This window comes from Cibotium barometz, chromosome 30, assembly GCF_041138505.1.
Source record: "Cibotium barometz isolate CiBa-2024 chromosome 30, ASM4113850v1, whole genome shotgun sequence".
Taxonomy (NCBI): Eukaryota; Viridiplantae; Streptophyta; class Polypodiopsida; order Cyatheales; family Cibotiaceae; genus Cibotium; species Cibotium barometz.
In genome coordinates, this window is record NC_141075.1 from 42002557 (window position 1) to 42018648 (window position 16092).

Consider the following 16092-nt stretch of genomic DNA (forward strand, 5'->3'; position numbering starts at 1 on the left):
TTTTGGTGTTTAGAACATGTGGTGAAGTTTGAGCTTAAATTGTCAAGTTTTATTAGTAGTTGCTTTGTAAAATGCAAGCTAATTTACTGTGTAAATGTAGATTGTGGAGCATATTTGAGTAGCGTGGGATTATTCTTAGTGCTTGAATGTTCTCATTAGTGTGCATTCAGAAATATTAGTGATAGGATAATACTTAAAAGACATTTTAGTATACAGTTTAAGGTTAGGTAGGAGTGGTTATCCACAAAGTAGGTGGCTATAATGGAGGGGGAGCCCTCGATCTTTCTGTTGTCCTTCTCTTTTTTTGAAAAAAAGAGGAGTTGCCTTTGGGAGCGTGTGGAAATTCCTCAAAAGCTACAATTCGATCGATAAGGAGTGTGTGGAAAGTCCTCAGAAGCTATGATTTGAACATGGCACTGTCCACCCTGCTAGTCTAAACATTATCCTAGAAAGAATTTAAAAAGTAAGTATCTAATCAATAAGCTTGGAAGTAATATATGGACTACATAAAAATAAAAAAAAGTGAGCTTAAATGTAAGTAGATAACATATACATTACCTTTTCAGTAGCATGACAGCCTAATACTTGGCTGGCTAGTAGCCCGTGTTTATGGAGAGTAGTCTAGTGGGTCATTTTTGGTGCGTTCCATCAGGAGTGCTAGCACTTGTTACAAAAGGGTAACTTAGCATGAGTATTAGCAAGGAATCAGCTAGTGAAGATTCAAATCTAGCATGAGTAGAGGAACTACTAGGTAATGCGAAGCTATCCAAATTAAGGGTCTACCTAGAGAAACCTATACAACTACTCAAGATTGCTCCTAGTTGTAGAATATAGCTTTACCAAAATTTGGTAAAAAGAAGAGCACATAGAGTTAGAGTGGAAATTTATAGATTAAACCCTAATCCTAGGAAAGCAAAAGATGTAGAAATAGTGGATCTATTCTTAGATCCAGAAGCTCCTGTGATACATGTTAACATGAGTAGTATGCCAATTTTTGGAGCACAACTAGATGGAGGGGCAGCTAACTTAATGACATAGCAAACTATGTAAGAGTTAGGATTAAAGAACTTAGAGACAACTAATTTAGTTATGTGATTAGCGTACCAACAAGAGTTAAACCCCTAGGGATGTTGCGAGCCCTAAATACCACTATTGCAGGACTTGAGTTTAGAATTAGTTTCTTAGTGGTGTGTCCTACTTCTCATGTCATGTCATACCCCATTTAATTGGGACGACCATGGCTTTCACAAGCCCATTGTGACCAAAGATGACACAAAGGTTTGATCACGATTGGTCCTCGAGATGACTAAGTTAAAATAATAGTAGTGCCTAAGCATTAGAGGGGAAAAGGGAGCTCATTTTTGGGCCCTCTAAGAAATCAACAATTTTCTTCTTCTTTTTCAAAATTGTTGAAAAGTGTAGAGAGAGACTTTGCACACAGTCTCAATAAAGCATGAAAGAATATTTCTTGCCACCACAATAGCTCAAGGTAACTCATTGTACACATAGCTCCACAAATTCTACTACTAGTGATTTATTCACTAATTTTTGTAATTAGCACTCCACGAAGCTATAAGTGGATCACACACTCTTGCATTTTGTACCCGCCCCCCCCGCCCCCCCAATTTGTGTGCACAAAGGCAAAAGGTGGCACATGCACATTGATCACACACCTACATTTTTCTCTCTACTTTTTTGTGATCTAGCATGCATTCATTGGTGTCACTACTTCACATCTCCCATGACCACACTTGCATCCCCAGTTTCATGCAAATCCTTTGGTATTATGAGGGTAGTTAGGATTTAGTTTTGCTTTAAGAGCAGCATGGGAGGATTTTGCTTGTGTGATCTTTGGTGGCATTGGTCTACACATCATGATATGATGTACAAAGGTTCTTTAGTATATATGGCTCATCATGGCCTCCCCTATTGCCTCTTACTATTTTAAGATCACATAGATTTTTTCTATCCAAAGCTTCACATGGAGGTGTTACACCCTGCCACATATCTTGTCCCCAGTGAGGTAGCATATGCTTTGATGAGCACACCCATTAGTTATCTAGATTTCCGTCATCAATGGTTGAGTTACATTTGTCCTCATCATTGGCGGCCACTTCAGATCAGCATGAGCCAATGTCTATGAACACTATAGCAGACAGCCTCAACACCAACTTCTTCCATTATTTGGATTACACTTTTTATTAGGAGAACTTCTCCCCACTTGGTGATACATTCATTGAGGGGAAGTATCTTGGTATACATTTTGATTCCATGCCTTATCCAGAGTCATTAGCTCCACATACATGCTCATTAGGCCTTATGGTTCATTGTACTTATACATCTATGGCCTTTGCTGAGGCACCTGCTCTAGCCACTTTCATGTGGGATCCTAGCATCCACGACAAAAATTATCATTGTGTTCTAGTTTCTTCATTGGTAGTAGGTTTACTTTTTTTTTCATATGTTTCATCTAGAGAACCTGCTCTTAGATCATTTGTCTGGAATTCGGGCATTCCATTATGGAAGTTGGTTGACTTCTCGATCTTGATTTGGGATCCTAGTGGAGTTGGTCTCCTTTGGAGGTTAGGGTGTCATCCCTTACTTCCATTTTATGGGTTTAATCGACAGATCTTCATTGCACATATTTAGAGGTTAGGGTGTCATCCCTTACTTCCATTTTATGGGTTTACTCAGTAGATCTTCATTGACATGTGCTTCATCGGCATATCTTTTGCTACATCGGCCACTTTACATTATACTCCATTTCATATCTTTCGGTACATTGTTTTCCCCCCTTGTACCAACTCAACATCACATCTTTACATCGGCCACTTTACATTGTACTCCATTCCATATCTTTTGGTGCAATATTTCCCCCCCTTATACCCACTCATCACAGCATCATATCTTTTCCATACCCCTAGGGACCAAATGTGCTTTGGAAGTAGGGGCATGTTAACCCTTAACATATTAGTCCTTTGTATATTGGGCTTCATTTATATCTTTCTAGGGCTATCCATGCATGTATTGCACATCTATGAGTGCACAAATATAGTGCACATGTATCATATCTATTGGCTAATGGTGGGTAGCCTTTATTCATAGTTTCCAACCCATCATTCAATATCAACCTGGTAAGAAAATGTGGCAGTAGAAGGCCCAACATAAATAATATCTCATCTGTGGAAAGTTTATCTTTTGAGACTATGAGAGATACTTATGACCAAGATTCAATTTTCTCTTGTACTTGGAAATAGAATGATAGATAGTGGTCAGATTCCTCATGTAGATGATTCATATCATGATGGTTACCTTTTCTTTCAGAAGAGGTTATGTATCACAAAACCTCATTGGCGATTTGTGATGGAAGAATTAAACTAACCCCCTTATGCAGGGCATTGAGTAGTATCCTCTACATTTCAAACTCTCGCCCGAGATTTTACCTATAATGAAAAGAGATATAGCTAAATTTGTCTCTGAATGCATGACATGTCAAAAGATAAAAAATCTACAAAGCTAAGACCCAAGGACTACTTATGTCTTTATCTGTTCCTCATCGTGAACTACGGGAACACATTTCTATGGATTTCATTATTGGCTTTCCCAACATAGCTAATCAAAATGACATGATTTGGAGCATAGTTGATCACATACTTCATCCCTTGCAAAAAGACTTTCCCAAAACAGCTAATGAAAATGACATGATTTGGACCATAGTTGATCGCTTTAGTAAGGAAGCATACTTCATCCCTTACAAAAAGACTTTGACTACTCATCAAGTTGCTCATTTGTTTTTGAGAAATATTTTTGCACATCATGGTTTAATAAAAGTCATTGTCTTTGATAGAGATTCTCAAAGTTTTGTAGTGATTTTTGGACTACACTTTTTAGTAACCTAGGCACACTAAGTTGGGCTTCACAACTGCCTTTCATCCTGAGTCTAATGGTCAAACAAAAGTCACAAATAGTACCATTCTGGACTTACTTAGATCCTATGTTTCTTCTCATCCAAAACAATGGGATAAGTACATTTACATATTACAGTTTGCATATAACAACACTACTCATTCTACCACAAAGAAAGCCCCTTTTGAAATCATTGATGGTAGAACTCTTCCAACTCCTATCACTCATCTTTCCCATACTATAGAGGCGGCAGATGAGTTTACTAAATATTTTCAAAGCATCCACGAACAAGTTAGGAAAGCTATATAAAAAGCACAAGAAAAATACACAAACCAAGCAAACAAAAAGCGTAAAAAGATGAATTTTCATGTTGGTGATATTGTTTTGTTAACAGAAGTGAAGTCTCCCTATTCTAAAATTAGCTCTTAGATTTTAAGGACCATTTGAAAAGATTAATGATCTTGCATATAGGCTAGACTTACCTTCTCATTGGAGAATACACAATTCTTTCCATATTAGCTTGTTATTACGGCCATTTAGAGGACCAATCCCTCCTCATCCTGTCTATGAAGAGTGATAATGACTTGAACAACTAGTACTTGAAGCAATAGTGGATCACCAACATACCACTACATGCACTAGCAACACTTACACCAGGTACCTTTTGACCTTTAAGAACCATCCAAGAGAAGATTTGAGATGAATGCCTAAGCGATTCTTTCGCAATTACCCAAATATCATACGTTCATACAACCAAATATGCAACTGAGGACAATTGCCAATCCGAGCAAGAGGGATGTTAGCTACACACCTCTATGGTCGATCGAGGAAGCTTATGACACCATTGTGCTACATACAGTACGTGGGTGACTCCACACATAGGTGATTTCCACATATTTCGTATGGAGAGTATATGCATGATTGGTATTGACTTGTTGTTTTTTGGGCCTAACTATTTGCGTTCGTGGTGGCAGGATTATTTGCGAGCGTTTGTTGCAGGGTTATTTACGTGATGTAGCTAACATTATTGTTAATTGTGAGTAGGTGTATGAGTGGTGAGTATTTGCATGGTTGTAGTGTGTCTCCCATCGGTACTAGTGCACGGTTGAAGTGTATTTCCCGTGGATGATGATCTATGCGCCGTTGAGTTAGTCTCTAGACATTTTTGGTGTATACGTGTGTCGCATGGCTCTATTTATTGAGCATCTATTTTGAGTGGTTCATACCACAATTTTGATTATTTTGGGCTATGGCCGTGTTGCCAATATTTTGTATACATGTGCCAGCATTGTACATATGAGCAAGCCATTATTTTTGGGTTCACACATTATTTTACTATTTGCACTAAGGTTTGTGGTTAGTCCATCTATTTTTGTAAACAAGCCCACTTTTGAAAAAGGTACGCTATTAAAGGCTCCCTCGTAAGGAAGGAGAAGCCAATTATGCAAAGGGAGAGATTCTTGTCGATGGCTTTCTATTTTTATGCTATGCTTGATCTTATCAATTTGTTTTAAGTCTAAGGTTTAGTTCTATTGATATGATTGTTGTGAGAGATTAATTCTTCGATTTGTACAAGGGTCTTGACAGTGCACTATATTCATGCACTCAAACAGATGTGCAATACATGCACGGATAGCCCTAGAAAGATATACATGAAGCCCAATATACAAAGGCCTAATGTGTTAACCCCAAAAAGGCTTAACAGTATGTGCGTGTGCACGCATATGCATGCCCACAAGTGTGCACGAGGGATGTAGCATTGTGCTGCTTGTAAAATATCGACTCCCTATTTGATTTTTTGCCTACATTTACATATATTCAACATTATCAAGCAAAAGTTGTACTCTTCGAGAACACAAAAAGGAACATGAAAAGATAAGTCTTTTGCCATCTTTTTTGGGTAGATAGGCATTCCTAGATCCTATGACTTTTTAGTACCTCTTTTTATCACCCATCAATTCTATGTTTTTTTTCAGGTGTTCGCATCACGTGGTAGAAGGTGGTCGAATAAAAGCATAACCTTTTTTTACTTATTACAATGTATTTCTTTTCTTTTCTCTTAATAAAACCTGTATTTATATTGACTCACTTTGTTGGAATTGTTGGGTTCTAGCCACTTCTCATAATAGTGAGTGCATAACCTCATGTTAGCAATCAAGTATGCATTCTTGATGTGGATATGCGAAAGTTTTCACATGCTAGGAGTGGAAGCTTTGTCCGTTGGGTCCGTGTCTCCATGTGTGTGATGTGTACACATGCATCCAGAGAGAGAGAGAGAGAGAGAGAGAGAGAGAGAGAGAGAGAGAGAGGTTATTGGCCTCTAGCCTATCCATAGCACACATGTAAAGTTGGAATTTAGGAAAGGTCCAAATCACAAAATTTTATATTTTTTGGAAAGGCACATTTAGATTGAAGAATAGGCCCCCTGAGTGTGTTCACAAAAAACCAGCAAACTATATACAATGGACTTGTGAAAAAGACACACTTAGATCGGAGTGATCACAAAAAACTTACAAACTATATACAAATAGGGCCCCTTAGAGTGATCACAAAAAAACCTACAAACTATTTACATTGGACTTGCAAGATTTTGATTTTTTACCCACAAAAAATATTTTCTCAATTTCAAAAAATGTGTAAAATTTTTAAACTTTTTAGTTGTATTTTTGGCTAAAAAATATGCAGATTTTCTAGATAAACATCGTAAAAGTTTTATATAAATAATTATTATTGATCCCAAAAAAAAAGTTTTGTTAAGAAAAATGTTTTTTTGGTTGATTGAATTTTAAGCAAAGTCTAGGTAGGCATGCTTGAGTACAAAGATACCTTTTTTTTTTGGAACAATAATATATTTATATATTAATATAAAGATATATATTTTTTAATATAAATGTGATTTTAAAAAAAAGCAAACCTTTAACCCACGGAGCCCCAGTTTGGTGGGCAAGGAACCGAGCCCAAAAAAGCATGGAAAAACCAGGGGCAACCGCCTTCTTTTTGAAAAAGAAAAGCACCGAAATATATAATTGAGTTTAATCAATACTTAATTTAAAATCCAAATTTCAGCAACTATTTTACTTGATTTTCCAACCCAACAGCAAAAGCCCTAATTTGAGGCTAAACCCATTTCTCAAGACGAAGAAGCCACCACAGGACGTCAAGAATTCTGAAGCCAGATTTCTGCCCTTGAGAGAGGGGTGGGAAAGCTCGAATGGAACATGGAGCTCCTTCATACAGACGCTCTTTCAATCCTGCTTTTCTGCTACTCATAGAAGCGCGAGGCTGCATCGTTAGAAAGATTTCTCGCCACGACAATCCTTTCACTTTTGTGCTCTCTGCTTTTTGCTTTTCCCCTTCTTGGTAGTAAATTTTGCCATTCCCCTTTTGTTTCTCTCTTTCTTTCCCGAGCAGATCGAGAGCAGACGACATGATAGTCCTGGGGACGCGCAAAAGCAGATCTTTCAAAGAGTCTCTCAAACTGCTGGAGGCCGACATCCAACACGCCAATACGATGTAAGCTTTGGTTTTTCTGAAATTTTTTAAAAAAATTAAATTGAAGTTATCAGTTGCAGTCCTCCATATTTTCAAACAGTTTTTTTTTGTTTTTTTGGGGCAAAGCAATATTCTTCAATAATGCTTTGAAGGTAGCCAGAAACTTAACATGAAGGATTATCCACTATATGAGTAACTGGTGCAAGAACCTAATTTTAGTATTGCAACCCTATACTGCTATAAGTTCTGGCTTGTTTGATTTGGGTTTGAAACAAGGACTCCCTTCTGCATTCCATTGGTTTAAGCCTCTTTCACCTTTTTGGGCTTTGCAGACATAACCTCTCTCTTCCATGGCACTCACATATCTAAAGCTATGTGATTGGTTGGTAAAGAGAAATGATTTGCATGATGAGATGATGATGGATCATATGTTAATCCAACAGGTGAAGATTGGGCGGCGGAGATCCCCCGCCATGTGGTGTGGCAGGCCTGGACTGTGGCTTTAGCTTGGACAGGCATTGTAGCCCTTTTTCTAACTAACTCGCTTGCAGTTATAAAGCCCCTTACACATGTAATTATTAACATTGTAATGCCATTAGGTGGATGCAATCACTTAAGCAGCAAGTATAGGAAACCGTTTTGGCACAATATGCTGGAGGGTCAAGGCCCTTGTTTTAAGTCAGTTATTTGATCTTATACGAACCCAAATTGGTGTAGGCAAGAATTCTATCTGGGTCACAATATCATTGTAGTTGAAAAGCTTACGAAGTGAACTTCAAGCATCATATACTTGTGCGTGCTGAAATACATGTGTTATCATGCATGTCCATCTGCATGTTAGATCAAATATCTGCATCTACTTTTTTTCCGAGAAAAATATCTGCATCTACTTATCCATTTGCATAATCTGCTTGTGCATGTACATGTGAGATCATGTACATCTACATGTGTATGTGCATGTGTCTACTTATTTAATGGCATTGCATCATGCCTATTTATGCATGTGCATGTCTACCTGGCTTATATGAAGTAGCTAGTGTGTTAAAGATGCCGATATGCTTTTGGTACCCAGGGGATATTTGGAAGCATGCAGTTCAGTGGACAAAGGGCCAAACCCTTTTTCTTTATGTTGTTGTTTGATGCCAGGGCATTGGGTCTTCCTAAAGAAAAGGAAGGGGCCTGTTTACAGATGAGGCTCGGTTATGGTCCTGCGTTTCTGTTATGCTTTTTCAACTGGGCTGACTGCAGCTTGGTGGGCACCCTCGGCCTCCTTCACATTTTGATATACAAGGTGAACCATTTAGGCTTTTCGGGCCCCATAAAAAGCAACAACTTTATGTGAGACTAGTTTATGAGATGTATACACAATTGACAGCTTTTTGGCTTGGTGATCTTGCAGGTTTTGAAAGATGGGACAACGACAATGTCTACCCATGAGAGAAAAGCAAGCCTTCGGGAGTTTTATGGTCTGGTTCCTTCTGCATTCAAAGCATTATGATAAGAATCGGATATGTTGCATCTGCAGTGCAGCTCATAACTGAATTTTTTGGGCAGGTTACATACTGCCTTCACTGCAGGTCTTGGACGGAGGCATCACAGAGAGGGAAGCTCTAGAGCAGAAAGCCATTTGCAGAGAGAGGTACAAGAAAAAGTGTGATGATAATGAGGCCAAATACGAATCACCAGCTGACCTGGAGCGTGAACTGGAATGTGGCATCTGTCTAGAGACTGTGGCCAAAGTTGTGTTGCCAGGTTGCAACCATTCAATGTGTATCAAATGCTATAGAGATTGGTAAGTTTCTATGGCATACCCTGCCCATCCCCCTCACAGATCAAGCCCATATATAACTGGTCCATCAGGGCTGGCCTCTTTAGTAGATTTGATGACAATTCTCTTTGTAGAGAGGATTAGGTTAAGCATGCATTTAATCAATCAATTAACTAAGGAGATACGGGACAAAGGGATGATACAGGTCTAACTGTTAAGTGTAAATACGATGACATTACATGTAGTCGCTGACTAGGTTACTTTTGCTGAGCTGTGCAGGAGATCTCGATCCATGTCATGCCCGTTCTGTCGGGTTAGCTTGAAGCGTGTAAATTCTAGGGACCTGTGGATCTGTATGGAGTACAATGATGTGAAGGATGCTGAGACCTTGACAAAGGACAACCTTAGAAGGCTTTTTATATATGTTGATAAATTGCCATTAGCAGTCTCTACTACCAACCCATAGATACTATCCATCATAGTGTTTCTGGGTCGAATAAATGTGCACATTGAAAGGTAAAGCACAGGAGGTTTGTTTGGGACATCCTTTCTTGATTGCTTCAAGGTTGTTTATCTTATTGCTTCATCTATAGCTACCATGCATGACTACCATTAATTAAGGTGGTGGTAGTAGGTGACAAACTTGTAGCAACAATTCAGAACATCAAATCGGCTTGATTATAGATTTGTTTCTCTCTCTAGTTTGCCTTTTGATATTGTTGCTGTTCACTCACCTAAATTCTCCTTCAGGTACATGTGTCTTAAGACTATACTACTGCGTCATTTGGTAGCTGAAGCTGCGGTTGAAATGTAAGGGTCAGTACAAGTTAGGAATTGCTGCTTATTTATAGTTGGTGGATGCAAGTTTTAGTTCACCTTATGCCTTAAATGTTTGTCGCAGGTACTCCATCGTCTCACTTTTGTTCCTATGAAATGTAATCATTATTTCAAATGTTAAAGATACGTTATATTTGAATTCTTATTATCCGCTATGTTTTCTGCTTTTTATGATTTCAATACAAGAGTCTGATTCCCAAGATTCGATATGCTAAGTGGAACTATTCTTTTAATGTATCTTCATGCATGTGCTATAATCATTTTCTTGTGGTGTGTTTATACACTTTAGGTAGTGTGTGTGTGTGTTTGCATGCACCTACGCGCGCATGTGTTTGTGGGAGAGAGGAAGAGAGAGAGAGAGGGAGGAGGAGGAGGAGAAGGAGAGGCTTTTGAATGTGACAGGCTCAAGGCTGCAACCAGATATGGGAATTGAACTCATGTGGAGGGAGATTAATCGCTACATCTAACTAGGTCCCAAGTTGTGACAACCTTTATGGTGTTGCTTGTTGCTTGATGATTGAATTTTACTTGCTTGCTTATGGTCACACCTTTGCAAGGATTAGTGAGCAAACGATCTCGGAATCAAGATCCGACTGAAGCACTACGATCGCAGCATCGAGCAATACGAGGAGGTGATTAAGATGATCCCATCTCGGAAACACCAAAATGTCACCTCCAGAGACGCACACAACGATGAGACTCTAGAGAAAATGCTCCTAATGCGGCTTCAATCCTCTCGTTGCAAGCTCAACAGGGGAGTTTCAAATTATTCTTTAATATTAATATCAATAAATCAAGAAAGAAGATGTAATTTTTTTCATTGAAAAATGTTAGAAATTCTATGAAGCTATTATTTGAAATGATGTTGTATTTTGTAATCTATAGCTAGTATTGAAATTGCTATTTTTAAGAAAAAAGAGTATGTATTTTCTCCTTGCTTCAATGCTAACTCTGTTTTCGTAGTTGTGTAGTCGGGCGACATCGTTAGAGCAAGGCCCAGAGTTGGCCCATGGTATCCCTCATATTGTGTGCCAGGGATGATTTGAAGAACTGCATGATTGCTCCATGGAGACTTACCATTGAAGGAGCATGTTTGTTGTTTTGATTATTACTTAAGTGATGACTTTCCAAGAGTTGGTAGCTTGTACGTGTACTTTCAAGCTAATAGCTGTGAGAAAGAAGAGATGAGAGGAGACAATGTACTCAAGAACTCATCAATGAACCACTAGCCAACTTGATTAGAAATGAACTATAATGTCTTATATATATATGAAAGTTCCTCCACCCTTTCTTTCACCTAAAAATGTGTGCGTGACACTATTTGGAGATGACACCTATCCAACACCTCCTCTTCAGGTCCAGATGGGAGGACCAACGCCAATGCGTTGAAGAAGATAATCCAAGGTAGGTCAAGGAAGAGGCTTAGTAAACAAATCAGCAACATTATCTTTGGTAGGACAATACTCAAGCTGAATGGGACCTTCAGAAATCCAATCACGAACAAAATGAAAATGAACATCAATGTGTTTGGATCGTTCTCGAATAATTGGATTTTTGGCTAAAGCAATAGCACTCTGTGAATCTGAGTAGATGAGTGTCGGAGTAGATGAACATCCAAGGTGATTCAGAATTTGCTGAAGCCAAAGTGCTTCAGAAGTGGCATCAAGATATGACTTGTACTCTGCTTCTGTCGATGAAGAAGAAGTAATTCACTGCTTTTGACATTTCCAAGAAACAAGTCCTTTACCAAGCATAAAACAATAGCTTGACATGGAATGCCTAGTATCAATACACCCTACTCAATCAGAATCTGAGTAACCAATAAGTGTATCTCCACCTGCATAAGAAATGCCATACTCAAGAGTTCCATGAAGATATCGAAGAACCCTCAAAGCTGCCTGCCAATGAGATCGACGAGGTTGTGAAGAGAATTGGCTGAGAATACTCATAGCATAGGAGAGATCTGGCCGAGTGTTAACCAAATAAAGTAGAGAACCAATAAGTTGGCGATACTCTGTAGAATCAACCTCAGGAGAATCATCATCTTTGGATAATTTGGAATTAGGATCCATGGGACAAGTGAGTGATGCACAATCATGCATGCCATATTTCTCAAGCAACCTTAAAGTATACTTCTTTTGACAAAGAAAGATGCCAGAAGCAAATTGCCACACTTCTAAACCAAGAAAATAGTGGAGTAGTCCAAGATCAGTCATGGCAAATGATGTGAGTTGAGTTTGAACTCATTTGAGTAGATCCAAATTAGAGCCAGTGAGTGTCAAATCATCCACATAAAGCACAAGAATGCATATATCATCATCCACAATAAGCACATAAAGATTAGGATCTGCATGAGTCCTCTCAAAATATAGAGAAAGGAGAAAACTGTCAATCTTCTGATACCAAGCTCGAGGAGCTTGCTTAAGACCATAAAGAGCTTTCTGTAATAAATACACATCATGTTCATGACCCTGTGCAATAAAACCTTCAGGTTGTTCCACATAAACTTCCTCCTCTAAATCTCCATTCAAGAAGGCAGATTTAACATCCATTTGATATATAGGCCAGGCATAGTGAGAAGCAAGAGCAAAAACAACACGAATAGTAGAATATCTCTGGCAGTAGGAGCAAAAGTTTCATCAAAGTCTTCACCTTCTTTTTTAGCATAACCTTTAGCAACAAGGCGTGCCTTGTACTTATCAGAGTACCATCAGAATGAAACTTGACTTTGAAAATCCACTTAACACCAATGACCTTTTTATGTGAAGGTCGTGGAACTAACTGCCATGTGTTATTAGATTCAATAATAGAAGAAATCTCTGCTTGCATTGCTTCACACCAATGTGGTAAGGAAAGAGCTTCCTTAACCGTTTCAGGCTCAAACACATCACCAATATGAGACATCAAGGCAATATTTATTGAAGGGCGTGTACGTAAGACAAGTGTAGTAGATTGTTGAGCATCTGAAAGTGATATACCTGAATCCTGAAGTAGAGAGCGAACCCATTTTGGAGGACCAGAAGTCCGTGTAGAATCCAATGAAGTAGTAGGTGTCGCAATCGAAATGGATGAAGGGGATGAAGTAGGAACTGATGGTGTAGATGAGGATGAGACTGTAGGGAATGAGAAAGGCCCAAGCTCAAGAGATGGAAATGGATCTGAGAGAGATGTAGAAGGTGGTAACTCATCAAGACCAAAAACATGCTCATCAAAGATGGCATCACGTGAAAGAACAATATCCTCACGAGAAGGATCCCAAAAACGGAACCCTTTGGAGCGAGAAGCATATCCTGTGAATATCATAGGTTTGGACTTAGCATCAAGAGTCCTCCTCTTAGAAGAAGGCACATGCACATGAGCAACACAACCAAAGACATGAAAATGAGAAACAGTAGGCTTGTGGCCTGTGAAAGCTTCCTCTGGAGTCATGCCGTCCACTGCTTTCGTAAGAGAGCGATTGAGAAGATAAACTGAAGTAGCTATAGCCTCATCCCAAAAGGAGGAAGGTAGCTTCGAATGATGTAAGAGGGAGCGGGCCATTTTCTTCACCGTTTTATTCTTTCTTTCAACCACACCATTCTGCTGAATGAGGAGTGTAGGGTATGGTGGTTTGTCGTTGTATGCCTTTTGAAGCTAGAAAATCCTCAAATGCTATTAACTCACCTCCATTGTCAGTCTTGAGAAAAGATACCTTTTGACTTGCTTGATTCTCCATTCGGGCAAGCCAAACCTTAAAATGAGAAAGAGCATCAGACTTCTTAGGTAAGAAATAAACCCATGATTTGCGAGAGAAGTCATCCACAAGAAGCATATAATACTTGGATCCACCAAGCGATTGTACTTCCATAGGTCCTGCAAGATCAGCATGAATAAGCTCAAGTATGCGTGTGGCCCTATGAGTAGCCTCCTCTGGAAAAGAAGCCCGATGTTGCTTTCCTTGAGCACAAGAAGAACAAATATGATGGCGAGGTTTCTGAAGCTTTGGTAGACCTGTAACCATGTCATGTGAGACAAGATGTTGCAAAGTAGCAAGAGGAACATGGCCAAAGCGGAAATGCCATAGATCACTATCTTCATTAGAAACAAGTCCTTTAGGAGAAGCAAATAATTGATGAAGATGAGACTCATGTGGTAGCAACTGTGCTGTAAAAGAGCTTATATGATAAAGCCCAGCATTTTGATAACCATGTGCCACACAAGAAAGTGACTGTCTATCGATGATTTCAATCACTTCATCATCAAAGTAAACCCCAAGACCTTTAGAAGTAGCCTTAGAGATAGAAAATAATTTGGCAGACATCTTAGGCACATGCAAAACATCATGTAAGATAGCATCTCCAAAAGAAACATCACCAATACCAATCACAGGGAGAGACGAAGCATCACCAATGTGTACTGATGAAGAGATAGACTTATAGTTTTCCAATAAGGAAGAACTATTCGTCATGTGAGAGGTAGCACCACTGTCGGCAATCCACTCATCCGCAGTATGCGTATCAAGATCTTTGATTACCACAAGTGATTTGTCACATGAAGAAGTAGAAGACATAGCAACATATGCAATCTTGGCGTTACCGTCTTCCTTCTTGTCTTTGTTTTGAGAAGATGTTGATGTAGAAGAGCCCTTAGATTTGGATTCAAGTTCACCAGTGTGGTAGTTGTTTGGGGTAAGCTTTTGTGAATCGGAAAGACTTGGAAGGCTCAAAGATTGAGTGAATGGGTTAAAGGGCTGATATGATTGAGTGGGGAGAGGAGTAGTAGTGGAAGTAGTAGAAGAAGGAATCATAGTAGATGAAGTTGCCATAAAAGGCATAGATGATGTAGGGGGATATACCATAGAGGGCATAGAAGTATGTGGATAGGAAGGCATAAAGAACAAAGAAGAAAGAGTGAAAGGATCCGTAGAAGGTACTGGATACAATGAAAAAGAGAAAGTAGAAGCACCTACCGAAGAAGGAATTGCACCAACTTCCATTGTAGTAGTTGCCAGTCCAACCATCGTAGGAGATGTAGGATCCATAGTATCTTCAAGTTTGCCTTTGTCTTTTAGAGTAGAGGACTTCCGAGATCCCATAGGGAGAGGAGGGTGGGAAAACACAAGGGAAGAAGTGTCGTACCTCAAAAAACGCAGCCAATAGATGGGCTGCCCACCAAGGAAGTATCTCCAAAATATGCACAAAGATAGTGCAAAAACGCAGCCACAAAACGCAGCCGATATATGAACCAATAGACTCCATAGAAACCACCAAAAGAGGGCTGAGAACGTAGCCTTAGGTAGAAGGAGTATGGAGGAGTTGATTGTCCACAAAAACGCAAACACAAAGTGTGTAGCAAAGTGGAATTTTCAGCCGGTAGAAAGGTGTAGAAAAGAGGATGAATATGTACCTCAAAACACCATGAAGAGGGCTGAAGTTGATGATGAAAACGTAGCCAAGAAATCTCTCCACAACAAGCCACCAAAAAAACGCTACTGCATGTAGGGAAAACTAGTTGGCATGTTTTCACTGCAAGTAGAGTTGTAGGACTCGGATTGAAGTGCTTTAAAAAACACACTTGTAGAGGATGGTAAGGGGCTGGTTTGAAGCCTCTTGCATCATTGAATGAGTGCAAGGATGATGAGTAAGAGCTTCTGCAAAAAACGCAAGCAGAAATTCTGCATGCAGGCAGTCTGCGAAGAATAACTCAAAAACGGTGAGGAATTTGCGAAAACTTTCTTCTGCAAAGTTGTAGACCACGACGATTCCAGTAGTTCCAGCGGGCACAATCCTCAAAAATGCATTCGTTTAGCAGATAACCAAAGAATGAAAAAACGCAATTGAAAGTGGCGTTGTTGAAGAGGACTAGAGGTAGAGAGGAAGAAGGATAAGGAGGCTCTATGTGCGCCACCACCTTGCTCTGATACCATGTGAGAAAGAAGAGATGAGAGAAGAGACAATGTACTCAAGAGCTTATCAATGAACCACTAGCCAACTTGATTAGAAATGAACTACAATGCCTCATATATATAGGAAAGTTCCTCCACCCTTTCCTCCACGCAAAAATGTGTGTAAATAGGAAAAAATGGAAATGAATGCTATAAATCCCAAAAA

The 16092-nt window shown here is 39.3% G+C and overlaps 1 protein-coding gene across 1 annotated transcript; it reads left to right on the plus strand.

The window, feature by feature from the left end:
- The first annotated feature begins 6966 nt into the window (after positions 1-6966).
- Positions 6967-9862, plus strand: LOC147621506 (E3 ubiquitin-protein ligase AIRP2-like). Its single transcript, XM_086824266.1, has 5 exons — positions 6967-7419; positions 8545-8689; positions 8798-8864; positions 8953-9190; positions 9446-9862. Exons 1-5 carry the CDS (start codon positions 7334-7336, stop codon positions 9630-9632), a joined length of 723 nt encoding a protein of 240 aa, XP_086680392.1. The 5' UTR covers positions 6967-7333; the 3' UTR covers positions 9633-9862.
- Positions 9863-16092: the final 6230 nt, after the last annotated feature.